The following is a 25,158-nucleotide window of genomic DNA, read 5'->3' as shown; positions in this document are numbered from 1 at the left end:
ATGTAATTTGTGATTCACCAGCAGATGGCAGCGTTGTGCTAGGGATAGATACGGAATCACAAACACAGCGATGGACAAAACGTGAAGTCGAATGAAACCTGCTGGATAATGTTACCATAACATATTGAATTAAATACCGCTTTGCTGTTTCTCCACATACTTAAAAACAAAACAAAAAACTGACAAAACTGCTAAACTGTGACGTTTTGAAATCGAGCCTGAAATACTACTTGTACGATCGGTATGGTTTCCGGTAGACGTTTTTTTTTTCAATATCATTTTGTAGTTTCTTTGATTACGTGGTTAAATAAAAGATCTAAATTATGTTCATGTCGTTTATTATTATTAGTATTATATGGGCAGCAGTGTGGAGTAGTGTTTAGGGCACTGGACATTTCTGATCATTTTGCTTTTGATATTATGCGCGATGTCCTCGAAGGCATCCCCCAGTATGAAATGAAGTTGCTTTTTGGCTCTCTCTCTGACAGTGTCATCTCCAAGCATGACATCATTAATAGAATTCACTCTTAGAATTATGGTTTCTTGGAGAGAAAGAATCGTCCAAGGATCAATCTAGAGCAGTCTGGCAATGGGATAGAGCTCAATGCTATGCGGGCAGCAGTGTGGAGTAGTGGTTAGGGGCTCTGGACTCTTGACCGGAGGGTCGTGGGTTCAATCCCAGGTGGGGGACACTGCTGCTGTACCCTTGAGCAAGGTACTTTACCTAGATTGCTCCAGTAAAAACCCAACTGTATAAATGGGGAATTGTATGTAAAAATAATGTGATATCTTGTAACAATTGTAAGTCGCCCTGGATAAGGGCATCTGCTAAGAAATAAATAATAATAATAATTATGTCGCATTCCTAAAATTCTAGGTGATGCAACACGAAGCAACGCTAGTTCATTATTGTACAGAGTGATGCAATTATCAAATTCTATGTAAGATCTCTCTCTCTCTCTCTCTCTCTCTCTCTCCTCTTTCTCCTCTCTCTCTCCCCTCTCTTCTCTCCTCTCTCTTACTCTCTCCTCTCTCTCCTCTTTCTCCACTCTCCTCTCTCTCCTCTCTCTCTCCTCTCTCCTCCACTCTCTCCTCTCCTCTCCTCCTCTCTCCTCTCCTTTCCTCCTCTCTCCTCTCTCCTCCTCTCTCCTCTCTCCTCCACTCTCTTCTCTCCTCCACCCTCTTCTCTCCTCCTCTCTCTCCTCTCCTCTCTCTCCTCTCCTCCCCTCTCTCCTCTCTCCTCTCTTCTCTCTCCTCTCTCTCCTCTCTCCTCTCTCCTCTCTCTCCTCTCTCCTCTCTCCTCTCTCTCCTCTCTCCCCTCTCTCCTCTCTCTCTCCTCTCTCCTCTCTCCACTCTCCTCTCCTCTCCTCTCTCTCCTCTCCCCTCTCTCCTCTCTCCTCTCTCCTCTCCTCTCCTCTCCCCTCTCCTCTCCTCTCTCTCCTCTCCTCTCTCTCTCCTCTCTCCTCTCTCTCTCCTCTCCTCTCTCTCCTCTCTCCTCTCCTCTCCTCTCCTCTCTCTCCTCTCTCCTCTCTCCCTCTCTCCCTCTCTCCACATTGGTTGGTTGCTGTTTCTATGTTTGTTAAAACACAATACAACCAAGACCGCACTGACAATCGTGTCGTGACAGAAAGCCGTGAACACCACACCTCAATATACCGATACAGTCGACGAGTTATGAAACTGGCGCCATGTTGGCTCTACCAGAGAGTGGGACCTGCAGCTAAAAACGGAGGATTTTGAGCCAACAGGGCGGAGACTGAATGCAGTTTCATCCCAGCGACGGACAAAAATCAGCCAATCAGCGGCGCCAGCTGGGTTCAGAGCCAATAAACCCGCAGAGACTCCGACCGGCCACGCCCACTAGTAGTGACGCTTTTCTCATTTCATTTTCAGGAAACATTAGGACTGTGCGATCTGTTGGCATTGGGTCGTGTTTTTAAATCTTGCTGGCAGTAACGCTGGTGAGTATATATATATATATATATATATATATATATATATATATATATATATATATATATATATATATATATAATCATGTTTTGCGATTAAACGTGTCTTGTGTGCTTTGAAATTCGTGCGCTGTTTTCTGTGTTGATGTTGTATTTGGGTGCGCTATGATTATTTATTTAATTAGCAGACACCCTTATCCAGGGTGACTTACAGCTGTTACGAAATCAAATAAAGAGAAAATACAGTAAATAATTACTGATGCAAGTGCTGGTACAATCGGGTCCCGTATAGTCCGGGATAGGTGAGCTGTGAGGTTTGCAGGTGCTGTCTGAGCAGGTGCGTCATGAGGAGGCGCTGGAAAGCTGGTCAGGGACCGCTGAGGGGTGAGAGTGGAGAAGGAGCGGGCTGTGGAAGCGAGGGAGCCCGCTCCTTAATTATGTATTTATTTTAACTGCTTTAGAGATGCTACAAAACTGGTCCAGTTCTTCCACTCTGGTAACCCTTGGTGTGGTTCTGGTGAGATCAATCAGTGAATCTTTATATTATATAGCGCCTTTCACAGTGGACCGTCATCACAAAGCGCTTTACAAGATGCAGTAACAACAAGAAAATCCATAATACTTTAAATACAGTGGAAAGTGATACATACAGGATTATTATTATTATTATTATTATTAATATTATTATTATTATTATTATTATTATTATTATTATTATTATTATTATTATTATTATTATTATTATTTATTTGCCAGACGTCTTTATCCAAGGCGACTCACACAGGTATCACAGCACAGGGTTACAATGCAAGCTTCATAATTAAATACAGTGTAGTTTACAATGAGTGCAGATAATAGGAGGCTGTGTGGTCCAGTGGTTAAAGAAAAGGGCTTGTAACCAGGAGGTCCCCGGTTCAAATCCCACCTCAGCCACTGACTCATTGTGTGACCTTGAGCAAGACCACAGGATGCACCACAGATGAAGTGGAGACTCAGGACAGAGGGAAGGGTTAGGGTTAGGAGACAGAAAGACAGAGGAGGGGATGAAAAGGACGTGTTGTTGAGGCAGAATCACTGGGATCCTTGAAGACCCGACTTGAGAAAGTTCTGAGATCCATCAGCTGCTGAGAGAGCTGTGATGGGCCGAACTTTCTTATGTTCTTATGTAACAAATGTATCATATTCCTGCGATGCTTCTAACAGTCCTGTCTCCTTCTCTTCAGTGAGAACGGATCAGCCTCACTCAAAGGAAGTTTCTGAGATGGAAGCAGCTCACATCAGCCCAGAGCTTCCTATTCGATGGGTTGTTTCTGCAGACAGGACTGTTGAGATCAAGGAGGAAGTGACTGAGCTGGGGTGTGACCAGGCCAATGAGCGGATCCTGCAGGAGGAAACGCCACCGTCTAGCATCACTGAGAGAGGTGAGTGACACTGGAATGCAGATCTATAGAGGGGGGCTTTATTGAAAGAGGGGAAGAGAGCCTGTGGAATCTACAGATACTGCGAAATGTTTTTCATCACCACCCTGTAGAATGAACTAATTTTGCTTCATAAACTCAGCAGTGTGGAGTAGTGGTTAGGGCTCTGGACTCTTGACCGGAGGGTCGTGGGTTCAATCCCAGGTGGGGGACACTGCTGCTGTGCCCTTGAGCAAGGTACTTTACCTAGATTGCTCCAGTAAAAACCCAACTGTATAAATGGGTAATTGTATGTAAAAATAATGTGATATCTTGTAACAATTGTAAGTCGCCCTGGATAAGGGCGTCTGCTAAGAAATAAAAAATAATAATAATAATAAACTCGAATGAAAAATTACCTTAACATATTGCTTTGTAGTTTTCCATATACTTAACGGAAAACTGACATATTGAAAATGTGTGACATTTCGAAACATGAAATACTACTGGACTACTATTATGGCTTGCGATATAGACCTTTTTTTGAGACGTCAGTTTGTAGATTCTTTGATTTACATGGTGTTTAACAAAAGATAATGTTAATATGTCATGTATTTGTTTTATTTGCCTCAATCCTAAAATTCTAGCTGATGCAAAACTTCTGGCTAGAGCTGTAAGTTAGTCATCTCCAGCAAAGTGATTCAGCCTCGCTGTACAGGTGCGTTGTGTCGACAGCAACGAGTGATCCTGTATGCTTTCTCCTGAGCAAAGCAAAGCCATGCAACAACAAGTGTAACCTTTGTATCTCTCTCTTCCTTCCCCCTGCTTCTAAAATAGACAACTCCACTCCAGCACCCCACTGCAAAACCTCTTCTGGTGGGCAACTGCAGAGCAGGAAACGCAGAAAGACGACGAGTGGAGAAGAACTGAGAGCAGAGAGCGAAACCGTCCGGTACGCGCGCGTCGACGATTCTGCACCCCTGTGCTCGCCTCGGAGCTCGCCTCGTTCTGTTAAACGAGGGAGCAGTTCCCCTCCTTCGGGTTCCCGTCGAGCCCCCAAGCGACCCCTCGCGAGAGGGGCTCCGTTTCCCTGCAGCGAATGCGGGAAGACGTTCACTCAGCTGAGCTCTCTTAAAACTCACTCCCGGATTCACACGGGAGGCATGGAGTTCCCCTGCGCGGACTGCGCAAAAATTTTCAAGCACTTGCATTCGCTCAAAATCCACCAGCGCACTCACACAGGAGCGAAGCCTTACCCGTGCAGCGAATGCGGGAAGAGATTCAATCAGTCGGGAAGTCTTACAAAACACCAGCGGATTCACACAGGGGAGAGACCGTATCACTGTAGTGACTGCGGGAAGAGCTTCAGTCAGCTGGGTCACCTGACTGTACACAGACAGGCTCATACGGGGGTGAAGATGTTTCAGTGCGGCGAGTGTGGGAAGAGATTCAGTCACATGAGGTATCTCGGGGTACACCAGCGGATTCACACGGGAGAGAAACCCTATCACTGCACTAAATGTGGGAAGAGCTTCACGCATTCAAATTCCTTGAAAATCCACGAGCGTGCCCACGCAGGACAGACCCGCTATATCTGTGACAAGTGTGGAAAGAGCTTCAGTCAGTTCAGGCATCTTACTGTCCACCAGCGGATCCACACTGGGGAGAAACCCTACCAGTGCCCGGACTGCGGGAAGAGGTTCCGCCATTCCGGAGTGCTGAAAAAACACCAGCGGATTCACACGGGAGAGAAACCCTATCACTGTACCGAGTGCGGGAAGAGATTCAGCCGGCTGGACAACCTGAAGCTGCACCAGATGATTCATACAGGAGAGAAACCGTTTGGGTGTTCGGAATGCAGGAAGAGTTTCAGGGAGGCGAAAAAACTGAAGAAACACCAACAGGTTCACAGAGCGAGGGTCAGTTAGGAGACTTGGGAGCGAGGCGGGGTTTACCGAAAGATGAACGACTAGTCCCATTGATAGTCCAGCTCCAAATCTGCTAGGAATTGTGACCATATATAAAGATCAACACAGTCAAATTTGCTTTAAATTTCCGTATGTACCTCTCTGATAAAACTGCTTCCGCTATTCAAGCTCAGTGTTGAGTGAGGCTTCAGTTTACTTCAATCAGTATCCACAGCTGTTCAAAAACACAGAAAATAATAACAGTCGCCCCTAAAGATCGGATCAACGAGTCCATGATAATGTCCTGTTCTGTATTTCATTAACAATAACTGTGATGTTGTTGAAGCTGACACCCTGGGATCCTTCAAGAAGCTGCTTGATGAGATTCTGGGATCAATAAGCTACTAACAACCAAACGAGCAAGATGGGCCGAATGGGGCCTCCTCTCGTTTGGAAACTTTCTTATGTTCTTATGATGTATAACAGGAAGCGCTAAACATAAACTGAATGAAACGAAACGGAAAACAGCAGCAAACCTGGGATTCAGTTCCGTGCTCAACGCCAGCGCGTCTCGGACAGTCTGGCACGGATGACGAAGACTTGAACTAACGTGAATTTTTTATTTTACAACCCGGAACTATTTGTAATATTTGAAGTTAAAAAAAAAATTGTTTTATTGATCAATGGCACTGGTAAGCTTGTAACTTGCTTAAAATCTAAAAGTGTAAAAAAATGGTATTTTCCCTGTAATATTTGTTATATTTCAATGCCTCTTATTGTTATTGTTAATGTTATTCTATAGCTGTATGTTTAGTAATCTTACAAGAGATTATAGCAGCAGTGTGGAGTAGTGGTTAGGGCTCTGGACTCTTGACCGGAGGGTCGTGGGTTCAATCCCAGGTGGGGGACACTGCTGTTGTACCCTTGAGCAAGGTACTTTACCTAGATTGCTCCAGTAAAAACCCAACTGTATAAATGGGGAATTGTATGTAAAAATAATGTGATATCTTGTAACAATTGTAAGTTGTCTTGGATAAGGGCGTCTGCTAAGAAATAAATAATAATAATAATAATTTGGCTCAGTTGTGAGTTTGCCTTTGCAATCCGAGTGAAGTATCCATTACCACAATAACTATTCACACCTGTCAGCGCTAGCAAGTTGCTGTTTTGTTTCCTGTGTTCTTGAGAGAATAATGCGATTGTGGGTGCGGGTAAGCTCGGACCATCACCTCCTCACACACCATAACAGGAAGTCAAAATAATCAATATGTTGTTGTTTTTTAAAAATATATACCATAAATTGCTTCTGTACTGCATTGAGATTAACAAACATCTTCTACATATCCCAGTAGCTTTACCGTTCTGAGTGCAGGCTATCGTTCTATAAACAGTAACACAGTAAAATGTTAGTCCTGCTTTTCAGTCACCCACGTGAACGCGAGAAGGGATCCTCTGAACGGGGATGCAGACCTGAATAGGGGGGTGGCGCCCTGTGATCAGTCTGTTTCTGTGAAGGGTCAGCCTCCGTCTCATCCAGGTGAGGCATGTGACCTTCTGTGACCATGGCAACACAGAGACACAAGGCAACAGTGTCTGAATATTATTATGTGTTTATTTAGCAGACGCCTTTATCCAAGGCGACTTACAGAGACTAGGGTGTGTGAACTATACATCAGCTGCAGTCACTTACAACTACGTCTCACCAGAAAGACAGCAGTGTGATCCAGTCCTGGTTTCACTAGGATTTTAATAATCAGACACACCTGAGCTTGTTAGCTAGACACACTGGGGGCTGATCAAGCTGGTAGTGAAACCTGGACTGGATCGCACTGCTGTGCGATAGGAGTCTGATTCCCAGCCCTGCACAATAAGGTAAGCCATTTCATTTATGACAGACTCAGCTCCTGTGGGGTCGCAGTGTCTCCTGGCTTCGTTCCACCCAAGCTCTCAATTACTTAATTGGTCTAATTATTGGATTAATCGGACGACTTTAACATTTAAAATGTTTCACAGGCAGGGTAGCTTGAATCAAGTGCATGTTTAAAATCATCAACTGTAAAAGACTTTCAAAACTACGAAACACGTCCAATTGAACAAATGATCGGATCAGTGATGTTTAACTGAGAGCGTCAGCTTGAATGAAAACCATTAGACCCCTCGTCCCTCGAGGACGGGAGTTTGACGCCCCCTGATTTATGATAATTAACGTTTAGCTTTTCAAAGAGGCACTGAGACCAAGCAAGTTTGTTTTTTAAATTAGACATCATCACCAAAATAAGAATAGAAAATGGAGATGGCAGATTTAAGATCTGGAGCGTGCCAGGACCGCGGATGACGACGTCCTTGATTGCCTGTCCCTGGGAGAGCTGGTCTATCTCCTTAACGCTGAGACGCAGGCCAGCAGGTAAGTTCTGTAGCTGGGAGGGTAGGATGAGTCGCACAGCTTCGACGACGCTGGTTCACCTCCGGGCTGTGCAAAGAGGCCAGACTTTGCTGGGGACTCTGAAGGGGCGTCACATTAACGCATACCCAGGGGTGGAGGATGAGGAAACAGCATGGACTCCACCTCCTCCTCACTGCGCAACAGCGGCCCCTGCTGGCCAGACACCGAACACATTCAGAGTGGACAGAAAGCAGGATACTCACAGACACATTTTAATTATGGCTTCCGGTAGACTTTTTTCGATATCATTCTTTGATGTTAAACAGATTCTTTGCAAAACTCCAAAAATGTGAATTCAGAATTATCCCTGGCCGTTCTACCATGTGACCTGTGACTCACAAATACATACAGTATAATTGTGAATACAGTAAGGGAGCTGCATTTGAACAAACAAATAAAAACAACGAAGCATTCTTTGATGTTAAACAGATTCTTTGCAAAACTCCAAAAATGTGAATTCAGAATTATCCCTGGCCGTTCTACCATGTGACCTGTGACTCACAAATACATACAGTATAATTGTGAATACAGTAAGGGAGCTGCATTTGAACAAACAAATAAAAACAACGAAGCAGTTAAAACCTTGTTGGTATGTCCTGCACATGACACAGTAGCCTCCCATTTTAATTTTGACACCCCTGCGCCTCGAGGGGGTCCCTGCATTGCTATGCCGCACGCATCACATTTCAGCACCAGCATGTCAAACACAGATTTTTGTGTCCTTCATAAACAAAACCAAAATCAGACAGGAAAGAGAAAAACAAGCTTTATTAACAGCATTGCTACAGAAATACAGAAAAGGCAGAGTACTTTATATAGAGAAACAGAGCAGTCTTCACTTGTCACACAGTGGTTTGAATCTGTCCTGTTTGCACAATGCAATTCACATGGGCAACTCATTACAGAATTTCAGAGCTTCCTGGCGTTTTTTGTTTTATTAACCTTGGGAATAACTAACTCTCTGTTATCTAAGATTGCGATACAGCACTTATTTACATATTTTATAACTATTGAGATCGCATCTCATCGCATCTCATCGGTCCACAGTTCACGAAAACCACGCCCCCGGCGGGGATGACGTCACCACGCAACCAGCGTACAAAGCGTCCCTCCCGTTGAGAGTTTGCGTGCTGCCTGTACAAAATATCACAAAAAGTCTTACGCAGTTTACACAACGGGTTTAACTTTTAAAAAATTTAAAATACTCTGCGCATGTGTGAGAGATCCGTTCTTGAATTTTCCTAAATACACGTGTTAAATACCGTGACGGCGTTTGAAAGGCAGGATGGCAAAAATAATATATAAAAACACAAGTTATAATCCCCTCTACCCGCCAGAGCAGTCATTCTGTCTTTTACAATACATGTTTTTATTTTGAATATAACCTACAATATTCAGTATTTGATTTTTATATAGAAGCCTGTTGTTCTTTCACCTGGACCTGGCAGCCAGCAATTCTTTCGCTTTGTAGAAGAAATGAGCCAGGGAAAATATCAGTAGGAGAGATTTCATCTTGAAGCTAGCCTCTGTGGCAGAAACATTTCGATCAGAAAACAGCCTCGACTCTGTGCTACACTGAGGGACACACGCAAGAGAAAACACACGTCAATTTCGTTTTAAATTAAAAACTACTTTCGTTTCTACAGTTTTGTAGGTACATAAACCCCTTCACACACTAGCTTCTTTAGAAATGCTTACTTTTATACTCGTTTTTCATTTTTGGAAGTAGTGCTTTATATGTGGGAAGTTAAAATTATAAACACTTATGTTTAATTGTTTATTTAAATACTGCGGTTCGGCTGTGCAGATGTTTGATATGATTGAATAAAACTTTTGAGTTGTATCCGATATTATTAATTAATTTCTTAGCAGACGCCCTTATCCAGGGCGATTTACAATTGTTACCAGATATCATATTATTTTTACATACAATTACCCATTTATACAGTTGGGTTTTTACTGGAGCAATCTAGGTAAAGTACCTTGCTCAAGGGTACAGCAGCAGTGTCCCCCACCTGGGATTGAACCCACGACCCTCCGGTCAAGAGCCCTAACCACTACTCCACACTGCTGCCCTGTCTTTCGTTTTAATATTGAGATCTTCTGGGAAGCCTTGTCACAAGGTCTCGTCTTTTACAGAATTGTCAGCTGTTACTGTCGAGTAAAACGTTTATTTAAGAAAGAACTTACCAGGGTTTTTTTTAATGTTTATTTTTCAATTCAAGCAGAGAATGGGTGAAAAAAATCGACCTTTTTGCTTTTAAAAAAAAACCTTTTCATGCCATTGAAAAACGTCTCATTTAGGGAAACCCCTTTATCATGTTCAACACGCAACAAAACCGCGGTTACCAACAGTCTAACTGAAATAACGTTTGGTCACAGCAAAACTACACATTTAAAAACAGTCTTAAAAAAAAACTCTGTACATATACAAGCGTATTACTTCATAGCACACATTTACGAGTGAAAATGATATGAACAGAACAAAACATTAGATAGCTGAACAGAGCTAACTTGCAGGTATTATTCAGTCTGATCTCTACCCCTCTCCAGCTTCAGCACAGCCGCACTCAGTCACTGGACACAATATTCATCAAGTGAGTTTCTCTTGAGCCCCCATTTTCAAATCAAACTAGTAACCGTACACCTAAGGCAAAATCTTACCTACACCTTGACCTGCTTAATTTCTAAGTAGGCGCTTTGAATGACAGGAGCTGTTGCTGGCAAATGAAATAATTCTAGCATTGCTTCAGTCAGTGATATCTGTCCGGACTGGGTGAAGCTACAGTACTAACGGACATATATTTTTTTCCTGATTTGAGAAACGCTGCTGTGGTTCACAGAGCTGCAGTCATTTGCATAAATCGCAGGCTTTTGAGTTTAAATTCTTTTCGATTCATTTATTTTAACAGTTGCCTGCATTTGAAACCGACGAGATGTTTTGTTCTGGTGCGATTGAGGTTGTTTTTTGTAAGTCTCCTGGACTGATTAAATCTCTGTGAACGAGACTGTGTCTCTACAAGTCTCTTCCCGAACGTGGCCTCCACTCAAGAGGTTTCTCTGCTGTGAATTATTTTGTGGTGTATCCCAAGGTTGTCCCTTCGACTGAAACCCTTCCCACATACGTGACAGTGAAACGGTTTCTCCCCCGTGTGAATCCGCTGGTGGGTTTCCAGTCTGCATTTCTGACTAAAACTCTTCCCACAATCAGCGCAGTGAAACGGTTTATCTGCAGTGTGAGTTAGCCGGTGTGATTGAAGTTCGCCTTTTTTGTTAAATCTCTTCCCACACTCACCACACTCAAAAGGTTTCTCTCCCGTGTGGATTATGTGGTGTGATCGCAGGCTGTCTCTCCGACTGAATCTCTTCCCGCATATGGGACACAGATACGGTTTCTCTCCCGTGTGAATTTGCTGGTGTGTATGAAGTCTGCGTTTCTCAGTAAAACCCTTCCCACAATCAGCACAGTGAAACGGTTTATCTGCAGCGTGAGTTAGCTGGTGGGTTTGAAGGTTACCTTTCTGAGTAAAACTCCTCCCACAGTCAGGACACACAAATGGTTTCTCTCCTGTGTGAATTCGTTGGTGTAGTTTTAATCCAGTTGCACCTCTGAATGACTTCCCACACTCTGTACAGTGAAACAATTTCTCCCCCGTGTGACTACGCTGGTGTATTTTCAGCTTTCCCAGTTCACTGAAATTGGTGCCACATTCAGTACAGTGATACAAGATCTGCTCTGAAGGAATCTCCTGGGGAGTTTGTAGGGAAATGAAGTTGCCCTGGGTTGCAGAACTGTCGGGATGTGGAGTCGCTGTATATCCCACAGGAAGTGGTCGGCTATCTTGTGCAGAAAGATTCTGAACAGAGTCAGTTCTCAGTTTCTTCACATATTCATCTTGGGGTGTCGACTCTCTGTGTTTCTGCTTACGCTGCAGTTTCCTCTGAATGGACCCCAGCACAGTGCCCTCTTCTCCAACACTAGAACCAGTGTCTTCAGAGACAGGCTGATTGGGTTTCATGCAGATCTGTTCAGGAGGATAATCTTCACAATGGCTAGATTCCATCTTAACTATATTCTCCTCCAGCGTATTGACTTTATTTTCTTTACTAACTTCCTCTGTGATGTGATCACACTCCAGCTCTACAGCCTCCTCTTTAATGTGGACAGGTTCAAGTTCAGGGATCTCTTTACTTTCTACAATTGTCAGCTCTGTAATATCCATTATTCTTCCACACCACTCCTGATCACAGATTTCCTCTTTTGTGTAAACAGCTTCTATCACTGGCCCCTCCTCTGCTTCACTGAAAGCACGTCTCTCTCCAGAATCTGCGTGAAACAAAATTATACATGCTTTTAACTCTCACTGTACAAATAAATACAATCATGTAATTCTGTGGAGGTTATAACTGTATAAAATAACACATCATGGATATTCATCCCATAGAGAGACAGTTACCTGGATACTGCACATCAGAATTTGGCCTGCGAGTTATCATTTGGTTATTTATTTAGCAGACGCCTTTATCCAAAGCGACTTACAGAGACTAGGGTGTGTGAACTATGCATCAGCTGCAGAGTCACTTACAATGAACCGGGGACCTCCTGGTTACAAGCCCTTTTCTTTAACCACTGGACCACACAGCCTACTTGTTGAAAGTTGAAAATGTGTTAAATATGGTTTCTTTTTAATTATATATCCATTCCACCCACCCCCCAAAATAATTGAAACACGATTACTTGTTTGTGGGATTCTAAACAGCTACGGTATGTTAAATGAAGCACGTAGCGTTTTAACCACGCTGCTACCATGCGTGCTGACGTAGAAGCGTTCTCACGCTGTAAATATTATGGGATGAACAGTGCCTTCTTAGTATTAATGTTTTGAAGCTCCTATTACGTACAGTACGGTATTTTTTTTTTTTATAATGACCGAAAGGCATACAAGAACCATAACATTATTAAACTCACCTTGAACTCTGATGAATAACCCCTGGTTCTCGTTCCTCTGAAAGTCTTGTTCATTGCAGTCGGGGTTCATGTTTCTGAGAGGTTGTTTAATGTCTGCATCTGCAGCGTTCATGCATTCCCGCACTGCTTTCAACTCGCTCTCTGATATTTCCAATCTCAGCTTCAGACTTTCATTCTCTTTCTCCTTTCCAGCCATTTCCATTCGGAATTCAGTGAATTTGCCGCCGACAACTTTTGTGATTTCGCACAAGACGGTGTCTACAGCCGCTTTCACTGCGTGCTCGATGGTAGAGGCGAGCTCGTCTTGAAAGAACGACACGGAGACGCTGACGTCCATCTTCACTGACTGTTAGCTTGAGACTGATATCCTTTCTGTGTTCACGCTTTTATTATGAATAATATTGGGAGCCTCTCTTTGTTATTCAGTCAGCACTTGACTTATTTAGCAAGTTTCTCTGCTGCTGCAGCTCAACAACCCCACGCAGTCCCACACACACAATGTAAACAAACCCGCACACACTTCCGCTTCCTCCCTGCTCCCATGGAGACGAGCGCGTCGTGACGTCACGTTAGCGGATTGGCGCCTCCTGCTGGAAGCACCCGGATGGAAGCTGACGGTCTCGTGCCAAATTTGTCCCCCCCTGAGTCATGTGACATGTCAGCGTTCTGTTGCTATGCGCGTCACTGCTTTTGCTCCACAGATCTTGACGCTGACAGTTGGAGTTCGTTGGCGCCGTCGTACAATTGTAATCAAATAATTTCTCTTTTTACAGGACAAATTTGTAATACTGTGTTTTTTTCCCCCTCAGAAAACTACATTTATCAATCGATATGGATCACTTGAGAGCGGTATATCGCTACCTCAGCACAGGTGAGTATCCTGAACAAGCCACCAAAGAGGAGAAGAGGGGTATCAGAAAGAAAGCCAGTACATTCGTTTTGAAAGGTAAAAAAAAATAGAGAAATATTGAAAATTAATATTAATACATTATAAGTTATTGAAGCCGCCCTGTATTTTTGAAGATGTACATCTAAATAAATGATAAACGTGTGTGTGTAATATATATATATATATATATATATATATATATATATATATATATATATATATATATATATATATATAATATGAAAGAAAAGGGTTAAAAGATTAAATATATAACTATATATAACTAATAGCAGAAATGTGAGAACCAGAAAACAGAATTTGTATTAAAGAAGAATATATACATATACATATATATATAAATGATGTAACTTAAGAGTCTAAGAAATGACCATTATAAAGGGCAGAGACAGTTTTCCACATGTCAGTATTGTCAGTGGTTCTGATTCTTTTGAATAGGTTTTAGGTCATTCTTTTTAAAAACATTCATTTAAAAACCTCCACTCATTGAAGTGTTTACTGTAGTATTATCTTTCCTTTTGTTTTATCTGTCAGGTAAGTACCTGAGAAGACTGGAGAGTGTCTCTGTAGGGTTGTGACCGATGAAGAGGAGAAGACTGCCATTCTCAATGAAGGGGGAGGGGGGGGGGCAGAATTAGGAGTCATTTGTTTTATTGTGTTGGACAGCACCTGTGGAGGGGTGATGAGGTGATGGACCACAGCCAGGCTCTGCTACGTAGACAGTTCCCACAGGTTGGAGGTTTGTATGCTGTCACCAGCCTGACACAGCTGACCTCCTTCAGCTCATCGGCTCAAGGATTTGTACAGAATCTCAATGTGTCTGGCAATCACTGGGTCACGGTAAGTAACATAGGCTGTGAGGAAGTACATTAAATGTCATCTCATTCAGGGTAAGTTTAACTATATTGTGCTGTAAGTGTAAATGTCACACTGCTATTTAGTAATTTTAACTCACTCATAAATATTCAGCTTCATAGATTAAATACTATGCTATAGGAATACTTGTAAGACAAAGCAGTAATTAAACACACTTCATACAAATTCTAAAAAGGGATCCAGACACATGACTCTATTAAAACAAAGCATTTATTTCACAAAATACACCTTTTGGACACTAAGTACAGTTTATAATTTTTGGATGTCAGTTACTTTTAGACAACAGTGTTCATCCACAAGAATAACTGCTGGTAAAGGAAAAAAAAGTACACTTGAATATCATTTTACAAATCAAAATGTCCTCACTGCCATCCTGGGTTATTTTGTACTATTTCTGTAGCCCAACTTGTAATTCACACAAATGCATTTAACTCCAGAACATGACATTGAGTTACTGCTTCACTTTAACTCGGGAGATTTTGACATCACAGCCAAAAGTTTGTGTCCACGGTGAGTGGTTTGGTTGCCTTTGGATCTCATATTTTGGACGTTCTTTGTGAACACACTTTTGGCTGCGATTTCTAAATCTCCTCAATTCAATGGAAGCAGTGACAAACCTGCACCTTCTGTGGAAGGAGCGATATTTACATCTTCCTTTATATCTCCCTATTTATAGAAATTCCCATTGCATAACCAGCCCTCAAAGTGCCACGATACTTATTTCAATTCCAAAACTATAGAACTTAAAATCAAAATACAATGTTGTGGTTGGCATATACATTAAATAACTCACTGGAACCGCATGCAAATCAGGTTCTTCAAAGCCATATGAAGTCTGAAGATCAAATGGAACGTTTTTCCAAGTTCCTCTCGCATGAAATGAATGAAGATGTTCTACAAAACAAACTGTTTCAAATTCAGATGCCACTAAAAGATATTGTTCAGCTTCTCGAACAATTCCAGTTATTTTACTAAATACCGCAATTTCGTCTTCTATTTTTATACAAATCAGACGGCCGGTCCGATATTCAGTTCCTGAGTATCTAATCCTAGAAGTAATATTAATTTCACAATCTAAACCAACTTGCAGTTTTTCCGCTATAATTTCACAGTCAGGAAAATCATTTAAAGCTTGTGTTTTAAGAGGTCCACATTCAATAGTCTTTATTGATAAAGACTCCCAGTGGCATGCTGTAGCTATTTGGTGTTTTTGGTCCAGTGATTTGTTAATAGTTTTGAAATTCTTGACACTGTTTTTAATAAACTAGTGCTTTGCCTCAAATCTCATTGCCCAGAAATGCAATAATGGATCTATTTTTCTGATGCATCTGGGATAATGGATCATGAAATGGTGCTTTGGAATCGAATTGCATTGTGGGTATAGCTCTCTGAAAAGCTTATGATGTTCTGCAATTAGGTGCTTGAGATACACTGTCATACCCTCAGCAATCACTGGTGAAAAAACAATATTGAAAATATTTAACAACATCAGAAGCAAGCTCCGATTTTTGTTTCCCTCATTTACAATGTCTCCAAATACTAGGGAAATATTTTTAATTAAGCAGAATGTTTGAATATTATTACTTATTTCTTAGCAGACACCCTTAACCAAGGCGACTTACAATTGTTACAAGATAACACATTATTTTTTACATACAATTCCCCATTTATACAGTCTGGTTTTTACTTGAGCAATCTAGCTAAAGTACCTTGCTCAAGGGTACAGCAGCAGTGTCCCCCCACCTGGGATTGAACCCACGACCCTCCGGTCAAGAGTCCAGAGCCCTAACCGCTACTCCACACTGCTGCCCGCATCGCATTGAGCTCTATCCCATTGCCAGACTGCTCTAGATTGAACCTTGGATGATTCATTCTCTCCAACAAACCATAATTCTAAGAGTGAATTCTATTAATGATGTCATGCTTGGAGATGACACTGTCAGAGAGAGAGAGCCAAAAAGCAACTTCATTTCATACTGGGGGACGCCTTCGAGGACATCGCGCATAATATCAAAAGCAAAATGATCAGAAATGAGAAAGAAACTGTAAGTCATTCAGCAAACAATATCGCTTCATTCCAAAGGAGGAGGGTCATGTAGGGTCTGCTAACAGATCATTGCAATGCTGTTCATGCAAAACTCTGTCATGTAATATGATGTTAGAATCATCATCGCTGAATACTGACTGAGACGCATTCTTATCAATCAAGCAGAGTCAACAGAAAAAAACTGAACTGAAAGATTCCCTGAACCCCAGAAGTGTGTGCACCCCCAAGGTATCTCCTGTGACCTGAGCAACTGTACCATCAATTGGTTCTTCAGAAAAAGGAACTTTAATTCCAGTACTTTCAAGAATGTTTTTAATCATCAACGTGAGGTTGTAGTATAGCATTAAATCTATACTTTTTAATATCTTGTGTGTGGAACAGTGAAACAAGGTGAATATTCATTAGTGCTGAATTTACCTTTGGTGAAAGATTTCTAAGAATAAAATATAAGCTTCCAATTTGATGTATCCCTTGTTTGGATCCTAATGGGTTTGCAGTTTCAAAGTCATCCTAGTAAAGTTGTATTTGAAATGCATTTCTATGCCGAGAGAAAAGTGGATGATTTCTATAGCAGCTGCCGTCACCAAAAATCTTTATAAACCGTGTTTTGTTCACAGGGTTGTACAATAGGATTACAAATGTCTGGACTCCAAAATATAAACTTTAAAGTTTCTAACAATGGAATATAAATACACTTGTCAGTTACAGGATCGTGATCATATGTGCCTGTATCCCGGTTTCTTCTGCTGTCAAATCTTACTCCTAGAGGGACCTCAACAGACTCCACTACACCTCGTTTTTCACTGAAATGTCTTTTCCATTTAGCTTCAGTATTAATGTTTGTAAATAGATTTTCAAAGCTGTCGGTTTCTATCTTGTGTGAATTCGCTGGTGTTGTTGAAGGTCACACAGTGAAATGGTTTATCTGTACTGTGAGTTAGCTGGTGTCTTTGAAGATCACCTTTCTGATTAAAACTCCTCCCACAATCTGCACAGTGAAACGGTTTCTCTCCCTTGTGAATTTGCTGGTGTTTTTGAAGGTTACCTTTGTGATTAAAACGCCTCCCACAGTCAGGACACTGATACGGTTTCTCTCCTGTGTGAATTCGCTGGTGTTTTTGAAGGACACATTTCTGATAAAAACCTTTCCCACAATCAGCACATTGAAACGGTTTCTCTCCCTTGTGAATTTGCTGGTGTGTTTGAAGTGAAGTTTTACGATTAAAACCTTTCCCACAATCAGCACAATTAAACGGTTTATCTGTACTGTGAGTTAGCTGGTGTCTTTCAAAGCTTCCTTTCTGATGAAAACGCCTCCCACAGTCAGGACACTCATACGGTTTCTCTCCTGTGTGAATTTGCAGGTGTGCTTGAAGTGAAGTTTTATGATTAAAGCCTTTCCCACAATCGGCACATTGAAATGGTTTATCTGTACTGTGAGTTAGCTGGTGTCTTTCAAAGCTTCCTTTCTGATTAAAACGCCTCCCACAGTCAGGACACTCATACGGTTTCTCTCCCTTGTGAATTCGCTGGTGTGTTTGAAGGTTTCCTTTCTGAGTAAAACTCCTCCCACAGTCAGGACACACAAATGGTTTCTCTCCTGTGTGAATACGTTGGTGTCTTTTCAGCTTTCCCCGGTCACTGAAATTGGTGCCACATTCAGTACAGTGATACAAGATCTGCTCTGAAGGAATCTGCTGGGGAGTTTGTAGGGAAATGAAGTTGCCCTGGGTTGCAGAACTGTCGGGATGTGGAGTCGCTGTATATCCCACAGGAAGTGGTCGGCTATCTTGTGTAGAAAGATTCTGAACCGAGTGAGTTCTCAGTTTCTTCACATATTCATCTCGGGGTGTCGACTGTCTGTGTTTCTGCTTACGCTGCAGTTTCTCATCAGTAGAGATTTTGCTCTGGGGTGCTGGAGTGGAGGTGCGTCTTCCTAGATCTGCTTTAGAAGCGCAGGAAACAGAAGCCAAGGTTACTGCACAGCATTGAATCACAGCCACTTTCCTGCAAGGCTTCACCTCACAGCCATCACTGTTAACAATTAGAACATTGAAAAGCAAGACAAATTATAAAACTCTTAATCCTTCACAAAACAATTGCAATTCTTATATAAACTGTATTTTTGACATTCTACTCACATGCTGTGCTGCTCGTGGACGGCATCGCTCCTTCCTCCTTTCCATCTGCAGCTCTTTCCTGAGGGGGGTGATGTTTCCTCTGAATGGACCCCAGCACAGTGCCCTCTTCTCCAACACTAGAACCAGTGTCTTCAGAGACAGGCTGATTGGGTTTCATGCAGATCTCTTCAGCAGGATAATCTTCACAATGGCTAGATTCCATCTTAACTATATTCTCCTCCAGCGTATTGACTTTATTTTCTTTACTAACCTCCTCTGTGATGTGATCACACTCCAGCTCTACGGCCTCCTCTTTAATGTGGACAGGTTCAAGTTCAGGGATCTCTTTACTTGCTACAATTGTCAGGTCTGTAATCTCCATTATTCTTCCACACCACTCCTGATCACAGATTTCCTCTTTTGTGTAAACAGCTTCTATCGCTGGCCCCTCCTCTGCTTCACTGAAAGCAGGTCTGTCTCCAGAATCTGCGTGAAACAAAATTATACATGCTTTTAACCCTCACTGTACAAATAAATACAATCATGTAATTCTGAGGAGTTTATAACTGTATGAAATAACACATCATGGATATTATATTTGCAACATTGTGAACGGGGCCTTCTTCAAGGAAACACAATCATTACAGTAGTGCTGTATTTAATAGTATTTCATTTTGAAATGACTGGAAGACATACAAGAACCACAACATTATTAAAAATCACCTTTAACTCTGGTGAATAACCTCTGGCTCTCAATCCTCGGATGGTTTTGTTTCTTACAGTCCGTGTTCATGTTTCCGAGGCCTTGTCTGATGTTTGCATCCGCAGCGCTGACACACAGACGCACCGCTTTCAACTCGCTCTCTGATATTTCCAATCTCAGCTTCAGACTTTCATTCTCTTTCTCCTTTCCAGCCATTTCCATTCGGAATTCAGTGAATTTGCCGCCGACAACTTTTGTGATTTGGCACAAGACGGTGTCTACAGCCGCTTTCACTGCGTGCTCGATGGTAGAGGCGAGCTCGTCTTGAAAGAACGACACGGAGACGCTGACGTCCATCTTCACTGACTGTTAGCTTGAGACTGATATCCTTTCTGTATTCACGCTTTTATTATGAATAATATTGGGAGCCTCTCTTTGTTATTCAGTCAGCACTTGACTTATTTAGCAAGTTTCTCTGCTGCTGCAGCTCAACAACCCCACGCAGTCCCACACACACAATGTAAACAAACCCGCACACACTTCCGCTTCCTCCCTGCTCCCATGGAGACGAGCGCGTCGTGACGTCACGTTAGCGGATTGGCGCCTCCTGCTGGAAACACCCGGATGGAAGCTGACGGCAATGGATTCCTTGACCAGGGTGACCAGACGCCCCGGTAAAGCCGGGCTTGCCAGTTTTCAGACTTCATGTTTTTGTCCCGGTCAGAAACAGTAACATTATCTTCCCGGTTTTGTTATTTTGTACTCACATTGCTTATAAGTACACAACTGTAGCGATGTGCTGAGCAAGTTCACAGCAGAGTGATTTTATTATACAATCAATCGTGTGAATCACTTGTTTTCTGATTATGTGTTTAATAATTGATATTCTGTTTAACGTCCTGGACCATGGCTATGTATTTATTTATTTAATTGTATCTTGCCAGTGCCACAAGCTGTTCCTAAAATATACCTTCAATCAAGTCCGGATTAACCCATAATTAACTCTGACACTTTTGTAGTGAACATATGGCTCCCTCGATTTCCGTGTTAAATGAACACTTTGGAAAGTGTTAAGAAATTAACCCTGCTAGAGAGTAAAGTTTTCAACACGGTAGGAGTTTAAATGTCATCTCGTTCAGTGTAAGTTTAACTATATTGTGGTGTAAGTGTAAATGTCACACTGCTATTTAGTAATTTTAACTCACTCATAAATATTCAGCTTCATAGATTAAATACTATGCTACAGGAATACTTGTAAGACAAAACAGTAATTAAATACACTTCATACAAATTCTAAAAAGGGATCCAGACTCATGACTCTATTAAATTAAAGCATTTATTTCACAAAATACACCTTTTGGACACCAAGTACAGTTTATAATTTTTGGATGTCAGTTACTTTTAGACAACAGTGTTCATCCACAAGAATAACTGCTGGCAAAGGAAAAAAAAGTACACTTGAATATCATTTTACAAATCAAAATATCCTCACTGCCATCCTGGGTTATTCTGTACTATTTCTGTAGCCCAACTTGTAATTCACACAAATGCATTTAACCCCAGAGTACATTCTGTGCCTCCCCAGTTTCAGAAGCACTGCTGTAGGAAACAGGGCTACAATCATTTGCATGCACAGCAGGCTTGGGATTTTTTTGAGTTGAATTTGTTTATTTTCACAGTTGCCTGCATTTGAAACCGACGACAGAGACGCAGGGTCTGCTTTGGTATTTTGGTGTGATTGAGATGCTTTTATTGAGTAAACTGAATTGTTTTTTTTGTTTTTAAGTGTCCTGACTGACTGAATCTCTGTGAACTAGACTGTGTTTCTTTAGTTTTTTTGACTCTACAAATCTCTTCCCACACTCACTACACTCAAAAGGTTTCACTCCAGTGTGGGTTATGTGGTGTGTTCTGAGGCTGCGTCTTCGACTGAAACTCCTCCCACATACTGGACTCACATACGGTTTCTCTCCTGTGTGAATTCGCTGGTGTGTTTGAAGGTTACTTTTCTGATGAAAACGCCTCCCACAGTCAGGACACTCGTACGGTTTCTCTCCTGTGTGAGTTCGCTGGTGATTTTGAAGAGCACCTTTCTTATTAAAACTCTTCCCACAATCAGCACAGTGAAACGGTTTCTCTCCCTTGTGAATTCGCTGGTGTGTTTGAAGGTTACATTTGTAACTGAAACGCCTCCCACAGTCAGGACACTCATACGGTTTCTCTCCTGTGTGAATTCGCTGGTGATTTTGAAGAGCACCTTTCTGATTAAAACTCTTCCCACAATCAGCACAGTGAAACGGTTTCTCTCCCTTGTGAATTCGCTGGTGTGCTTGAACGTTACTTTTCTGAATAAAACTCTTCCCACAGTCAGGACACTCGTATGTTTTCACTCCTGTGTGAATACGTTGGTGTACTTTTAATCCAGTTGCAAATCTGAATGTCTTCCCACAATCTGCACAGTGAAACGGTTTCTCTCCCGTGTGAATTCGCTGGTGTATTTGAAGGTGTACTTTCTGATTAAAACCCTTCCCACAATCTGCACAGTGAAACGGTTTCTCTCCTGTGTGAGTTAGCTTGTGTGTTCTCAGCTTACATTTCTGATTAAAACTCCTCCCACAGTCAGGACACTCATATGGTTTCTCTCCTGTGTGACTACGCTGGTGTATTTTCAGCTTTCCCCGGTCACTGAAATTGGTGCCACATTCAGTACAGTTATACAAGATCTGCTCTGAAGGAATCTGCTGGGGAGTTTGTAGGGAAATGAAGTTGCCCTGGGTTGCAGAACTGTCGGGATGTGGAGTCACTGTATATCCCACAGGAAGTGGTCGGCTATCTTGTGCAGAAAGATTCTGAACCGAGCGAGTTCTCAGTTTCTTCACATATTCATTTTGGGGTGTCGACTCTCTGTGTTTCTGCTTACGCTGCAGTTTCCCATCAGTAGAGATTTTGCTCTGGGGTGCTGGAGTGGAGGTGCGTCTTCCTAGATCTGCTTTAGAAGTGCAGGAGACAGAAGCCAAGGTTACTGCACAGCATTGAATCACAGCCACTTTCCTGCAAGGCTTCACCTCACAGCCATCACTGTTAACAATTAGAACATTGAAAAGTAAGAAAGATGATAAACTCTTAATCCTTCACAAAACAATTGCAATTCTTATATAAACTGTATTTTTGACATTCTACTCACAGGCTGTGCTGCTCGTGGACGGCATCGCTCCTTCCTCCTTTCCATCTGCAGCTCTTTCCTGAGGGGGGTGATGTTTCCCCTGAATGGACCCCAGCACAGTGCCCTCTTCTCCAACACTAGAACCAGTGTCTTCAGAGACAGGCTGATTGGGTTTCATGCAGATCTGTTCAGGAGGACAATCCTCACAGCGGCTAGATTCCATATTAACTATATTCTCCTCCAGTGTATTGACTTTATTTTCTTCACTAACTTCCTCTGTGATCTGATCATACTCCAGCTCTACGGCCTCCTCTTTAATGTGGACAGGTTCAAGTTCAGGGATCTCTTTACTTTCTACAATTGTTAGGTCTGTAATCTCCATTATTCTTCCACACCACTCCAGATCACAGATTTCCTCTTTTGTGTAAACAGCTTCTATCACTGGCCCCTCCTCTGCTTCACTGAAAGCACATCTCTCTCCAGAATCTGCGTGAAACCAAATTATTCATTTATTTGTACAAATAAATACAATCATGTAATTCTGTGGAGTTTATAACTGTATGAAATAACACATCATGGATATTATATATGCAACATTGTGAACGGGGCCTTCTTCAAGGAAACACAATCATTACAGTAGTGCTGTATTTAATTGTATTTTTTTTTAATGACTGGAAGGGTTACAAGAACCATAACATTATTAATCTCACCTTGAACTCTGATGAATAATCCCTGGTTCTCGTTCCTCTGAAAGTCTTGTTCATTGCAGTCGGGGTTCATGTTTCTGAGAGGTTGTTTAATGTCTGCATCTGCAGCGTTCATGCATTCCCGCACTGCTTTCAACTCGCTCTCTGATATTTCCAATCTCAGCTTCAGACTTTCATTCTCTTTCTCCTTTCCAGCCATTTCCATTCGGAATTCAGTGAATTTGCCGCCGACAACTTTTGTGATTTGGCACAAGACGGTGTCTACAGCCGCTTTCACTGCGTGCTCGATGGTAGAGGCGAGCTCGTCTTGAAAGAACGACACGGAGACGCTGACGTCCATCTTCACTGACTGTTAGCTTGAGACTGATATCCTTTCTGTATTCACGCTTTTATTATGAATAATATTGGGAGCCTCTCTTTGTTATTCAGTCAGCACTTGACTTATTTAGCAAGTTTCTCTGCTGCTGCAGCTCAACAACCCCACGCAGTCCCACACACACAATGTAAACAAACCCGCACACACTTCCGCTTCCTCCCTGCTCCCATGGAGACGAGCGCGTCGTGACGTCACGTTAGCGGATTGGCGCCTCCTGCTGGAAGCACCCGGATGGAAGCTGACGGTCTCGTGCCAAATTTGTCCCCCCCTGAGTCATGTGACATGTCAGCGTTCTGTTGCTAAGCGCGTCACTGCTTTTGCTCCACAGATCTTGACGCTGACAGTTGGAGTTCGTTGGCGCCGTCGTACAATTGTAATCAAATAATTTCTCTTTTTACAGGACAAATTTGTAATACTGTGTTTTTTTCCCCCTCAGAAAACTACATTTATCAATCGATATGGATCACTTGAGAGCGGTATATCGCTACCTCAGCACAGGTGAGTATCCTGAACAAGCCACCAAAGAGGAGAAGAGGGGTATCAGAAAGAAAGCCAGTACATTCGTTTTGAAAGGTAAAAAAAAATAGAGAAATATTGAAAATTAATATTAATACATTATAAGTTATTGAAGCCGCCCTGTATTTTTGAAGATGTACATCTAAATAAATGATAAACGTGTGTGTGTGTAATTATATATATATATATATATATATATATATATATATATATATATATATATATATATATATATGAAAGAAAAGGGTTAAAAGATTAAATATATAACTATATATAACTAATAGCAGAAATGTGAGAACCAGAAAACAGAATTTGTATTAAAGAAGAATATATATACATATATATATATATATATAAATGATGTAACTTAAGAGTCTAAGAAATGACCATTATAAAGGGCAGAGACAGTTTTCCACATGTCAGTATTGTCAGTGGTTCTGATTCTTTTGAATAGGTTTTAGCTCATTCTTTTTAAAAACATTCATTTAAAAACCTCCACTCATTGAAGTGTTTACTGTAGTATTATCTTTCCTTTTGTTTTATCTGTCAGGTAAGTACCTGAGAAGACTGGAGAGTGTCTCTGTAGGGTTGTGACCGATGAAGAGGAGAAGACTGCCATTCTCAATGAAGGGGGAGGGGGGGCAGAATTAGGAGTCATTTGTTTTATTGTGTTGGACAGCACCTGTGGAGGGGTGATGAGGTGATGGACACAGCCAGGCTCTGCTACGTAGACAGTTCCCACAGGTTGGAGGTTTGTATGCTGTCACCAGCCTGACACAGCTGACCTCCTTCAGCTCATCGGCTCAAGGATTTGTACAGAATCTCAATGTGTCTGGCAATCACTGGGTCACGGTAAGTAACATAGGCTGTGAGGAAGGTACTTTAAATGTCATCTCATTCAGGGTAAGTTTAACTATATTGTGCTGTAAGTGTAAATGTCACACTGCTATTTAGTAATTTTAACTCACTCATAAATATTCAGCTTCATAGATTAAATACTATGCTATAGGAATACTTGTAAGACAAAGCAGTAATTAAACACACTTCATACAAATTCTAAAAAGGGATCCAGACA

The 25,158-nt window shown here is 41.8% G+C and overlaps 4 protein-coding genes across 5 annotated transcripts; 1 reads left to right on the top strand and 3 right to left on the bottom strand.

The window, feature by feature from the left end:
* The first annotated feature begins 1,885 nt into the window (after positions 1–1,885).
* LOC117407715 (zinc finger protein 567-like) lies at positions 1,886–6,293 on the top strand. Its single transcript, XM_034917347.2, has 3 exons — positions 1,886–1,961; positions 3,176–3,373; positions 4,187–6,293. The coding sequence occupies exons 2-3, from the start codon at positions 3,214–3,216 to the stop codon at positions 5,275–5,277; spliced, it is 1,251 nt and encodes a 416-aa protein (XP_034773238.2). The 5' UTR covers positions 1,886–1,961; positions 3,176–3,213; the 3' UTR covers positions 5,278–6,293.
* A 2,156-nt stretch (positions 6,294–8,449) lies between these two features.
* LOC117407678 (zinc finger protein 782-like) lies at positions 8,450–20,402 on the bottom strand. Of its 2 annotated transcripts, none has more exons than XM_059017998.1 (2): positions 19,342–20,402; positions 8,450–12,026 (listed from the first exon to the last, which is right to left on the bottom strand). In XM_059017998.1, exons 1-2 carry the CDS (start codon positions 19,676–19,678, stop codon positions 10,747–10,749), a joined length of 1,617 nt encoding a protein of 538 aa, XP_058873981.1. In that variant the 5' UTR covers positions 19,679–20,402; the 3' UTR covers positions 8,450–10,746. The 2 variants fall into 2 exon arrangements, with proteins under 2 accessions (XP_058873981.1, XP_058873982.1); XM_059017999.1 differs by lacking the exon at positions 19,342–20,402 and adding an exon at positions 12,669–13,199.
* On the bottom strand, positions 14,644–18,841 carry LOC131725004 (zinc finger protein 501-like). The gene is made up of 2 exons (XM_059018299.1): positions 18,729–18,841; positions 14,644–18,532 (listed from the first exon to the last, which is right to left on the bottom strand). The coding sequence occupies exons 1-2, from the start codon at positions 18,839–18,841 to the stop codon at positions 17,353–17,355; spliced, it is 1,293 nt and encodes a 430-aa protein (XP_058874282.1). The 3' UTR covers positions 14,644–17,352.
* A 228-nt stretch (positions 20,403–20,630) lies between the features above and the next one.
* LOC117407667 (zinc finger and SCAN domain-containing protein 2-like) lies at positions 20,631–24,702 on the bottom strand. Its single transcript, XM_059017902.1, has 2 exons — positions 24,642–24,702; positions 20,631–22,307 (listed from the first exon to the last, which is right to left on the bottom strand). The coding sequence occupies exons 1-2, from the start codon at positions 24,700–24,702 to the stop codon at positions 21,103–21,105; spliced, it is 1,266 nt and encodes a 421-aa protein (XP_058873885.1). The 3' UTR covers positions 20,631–21,102.
* Between the last annotated feature and the right edge of the window lie 456 nt (positions 24,703–25,158).

This window comes from Acipenser ruthenus, chromosome 58 (assembly GCF_902713425.1).
Source record: "Acipenser ruthenus chromosome 58, fAciRut3.2 maternal haplotype, whole genome shotgun sequence".
NCBI lineage: Eukaryota > Metazoa > Chordata > Actinopteri > Acipenseriformes > Acipenseridae > Acipenser > Acipenser ruthenus.
The sequence above is the reverse complement of the archived record's forward strand: the minus strand, read 5'-3'. Positions and strand labels throughout refer to the sequence as shown.

Bases quoted from the DNA above. Each gene is read 5' to 3' on its own strand.
- LOC117407715 (XM_034917347.2), top strand. From the start codon at position 3,214: ATGGAAGCAGCTCACATCAGCCCAGAGCTTCCTATTCGATGGGTTGTT. The intron at 3,374-4,186 runs GTGAGTGACACT...CTTCTAAAATAG, and splicing joins GTCTAGCATCACTGAGAGAG to ACAACTCCACTCCAGCACCC.
- LOC131725004 (XM_059018299.1), bottom strand. From the start codon at position 18,841: ATGGAATCTAGCCATTGTGAAGATTATCCTGCTGAAGAGATCTGCATG. The intron at 18,533-18,728 runs GTCCATTCAGAG...AATTGTTAACAG, and splicing joins GAAGAGGGCACTGTGCTGGG to TGATGGCTGTGAGGTGAAGC.
- LOC117407678 (XM_059017998.1), bottom strand. From the start codon at position 19,678: ATGGACGTCAGCGTCTCCGTGTCGTTCTTTCAAGACGAGCTCGCCTCT. The intron at 12,027-19,341 runs GTGATTTTTAAT...TGTTTCACGCAG, and splicing joins GTTATTCACCAGAGTTAAAG to ATTCTGGAGAGAGACGTGCT.
- LOC117407667 (XM_059017902.1), bottom strand. From the start codon at position 24,702: ATGGCAGTCTTCTCCTCTTCATCGGTCACAACCCTACAGAGACACTCT. The intron at 22,308-24,641 runs GTACTTACCTGA...CTTCTAAAGCAG, and splicing joins ACACTCTCCAGTCTTCTCAG to ATCTAGGAAGACGCACCTCC.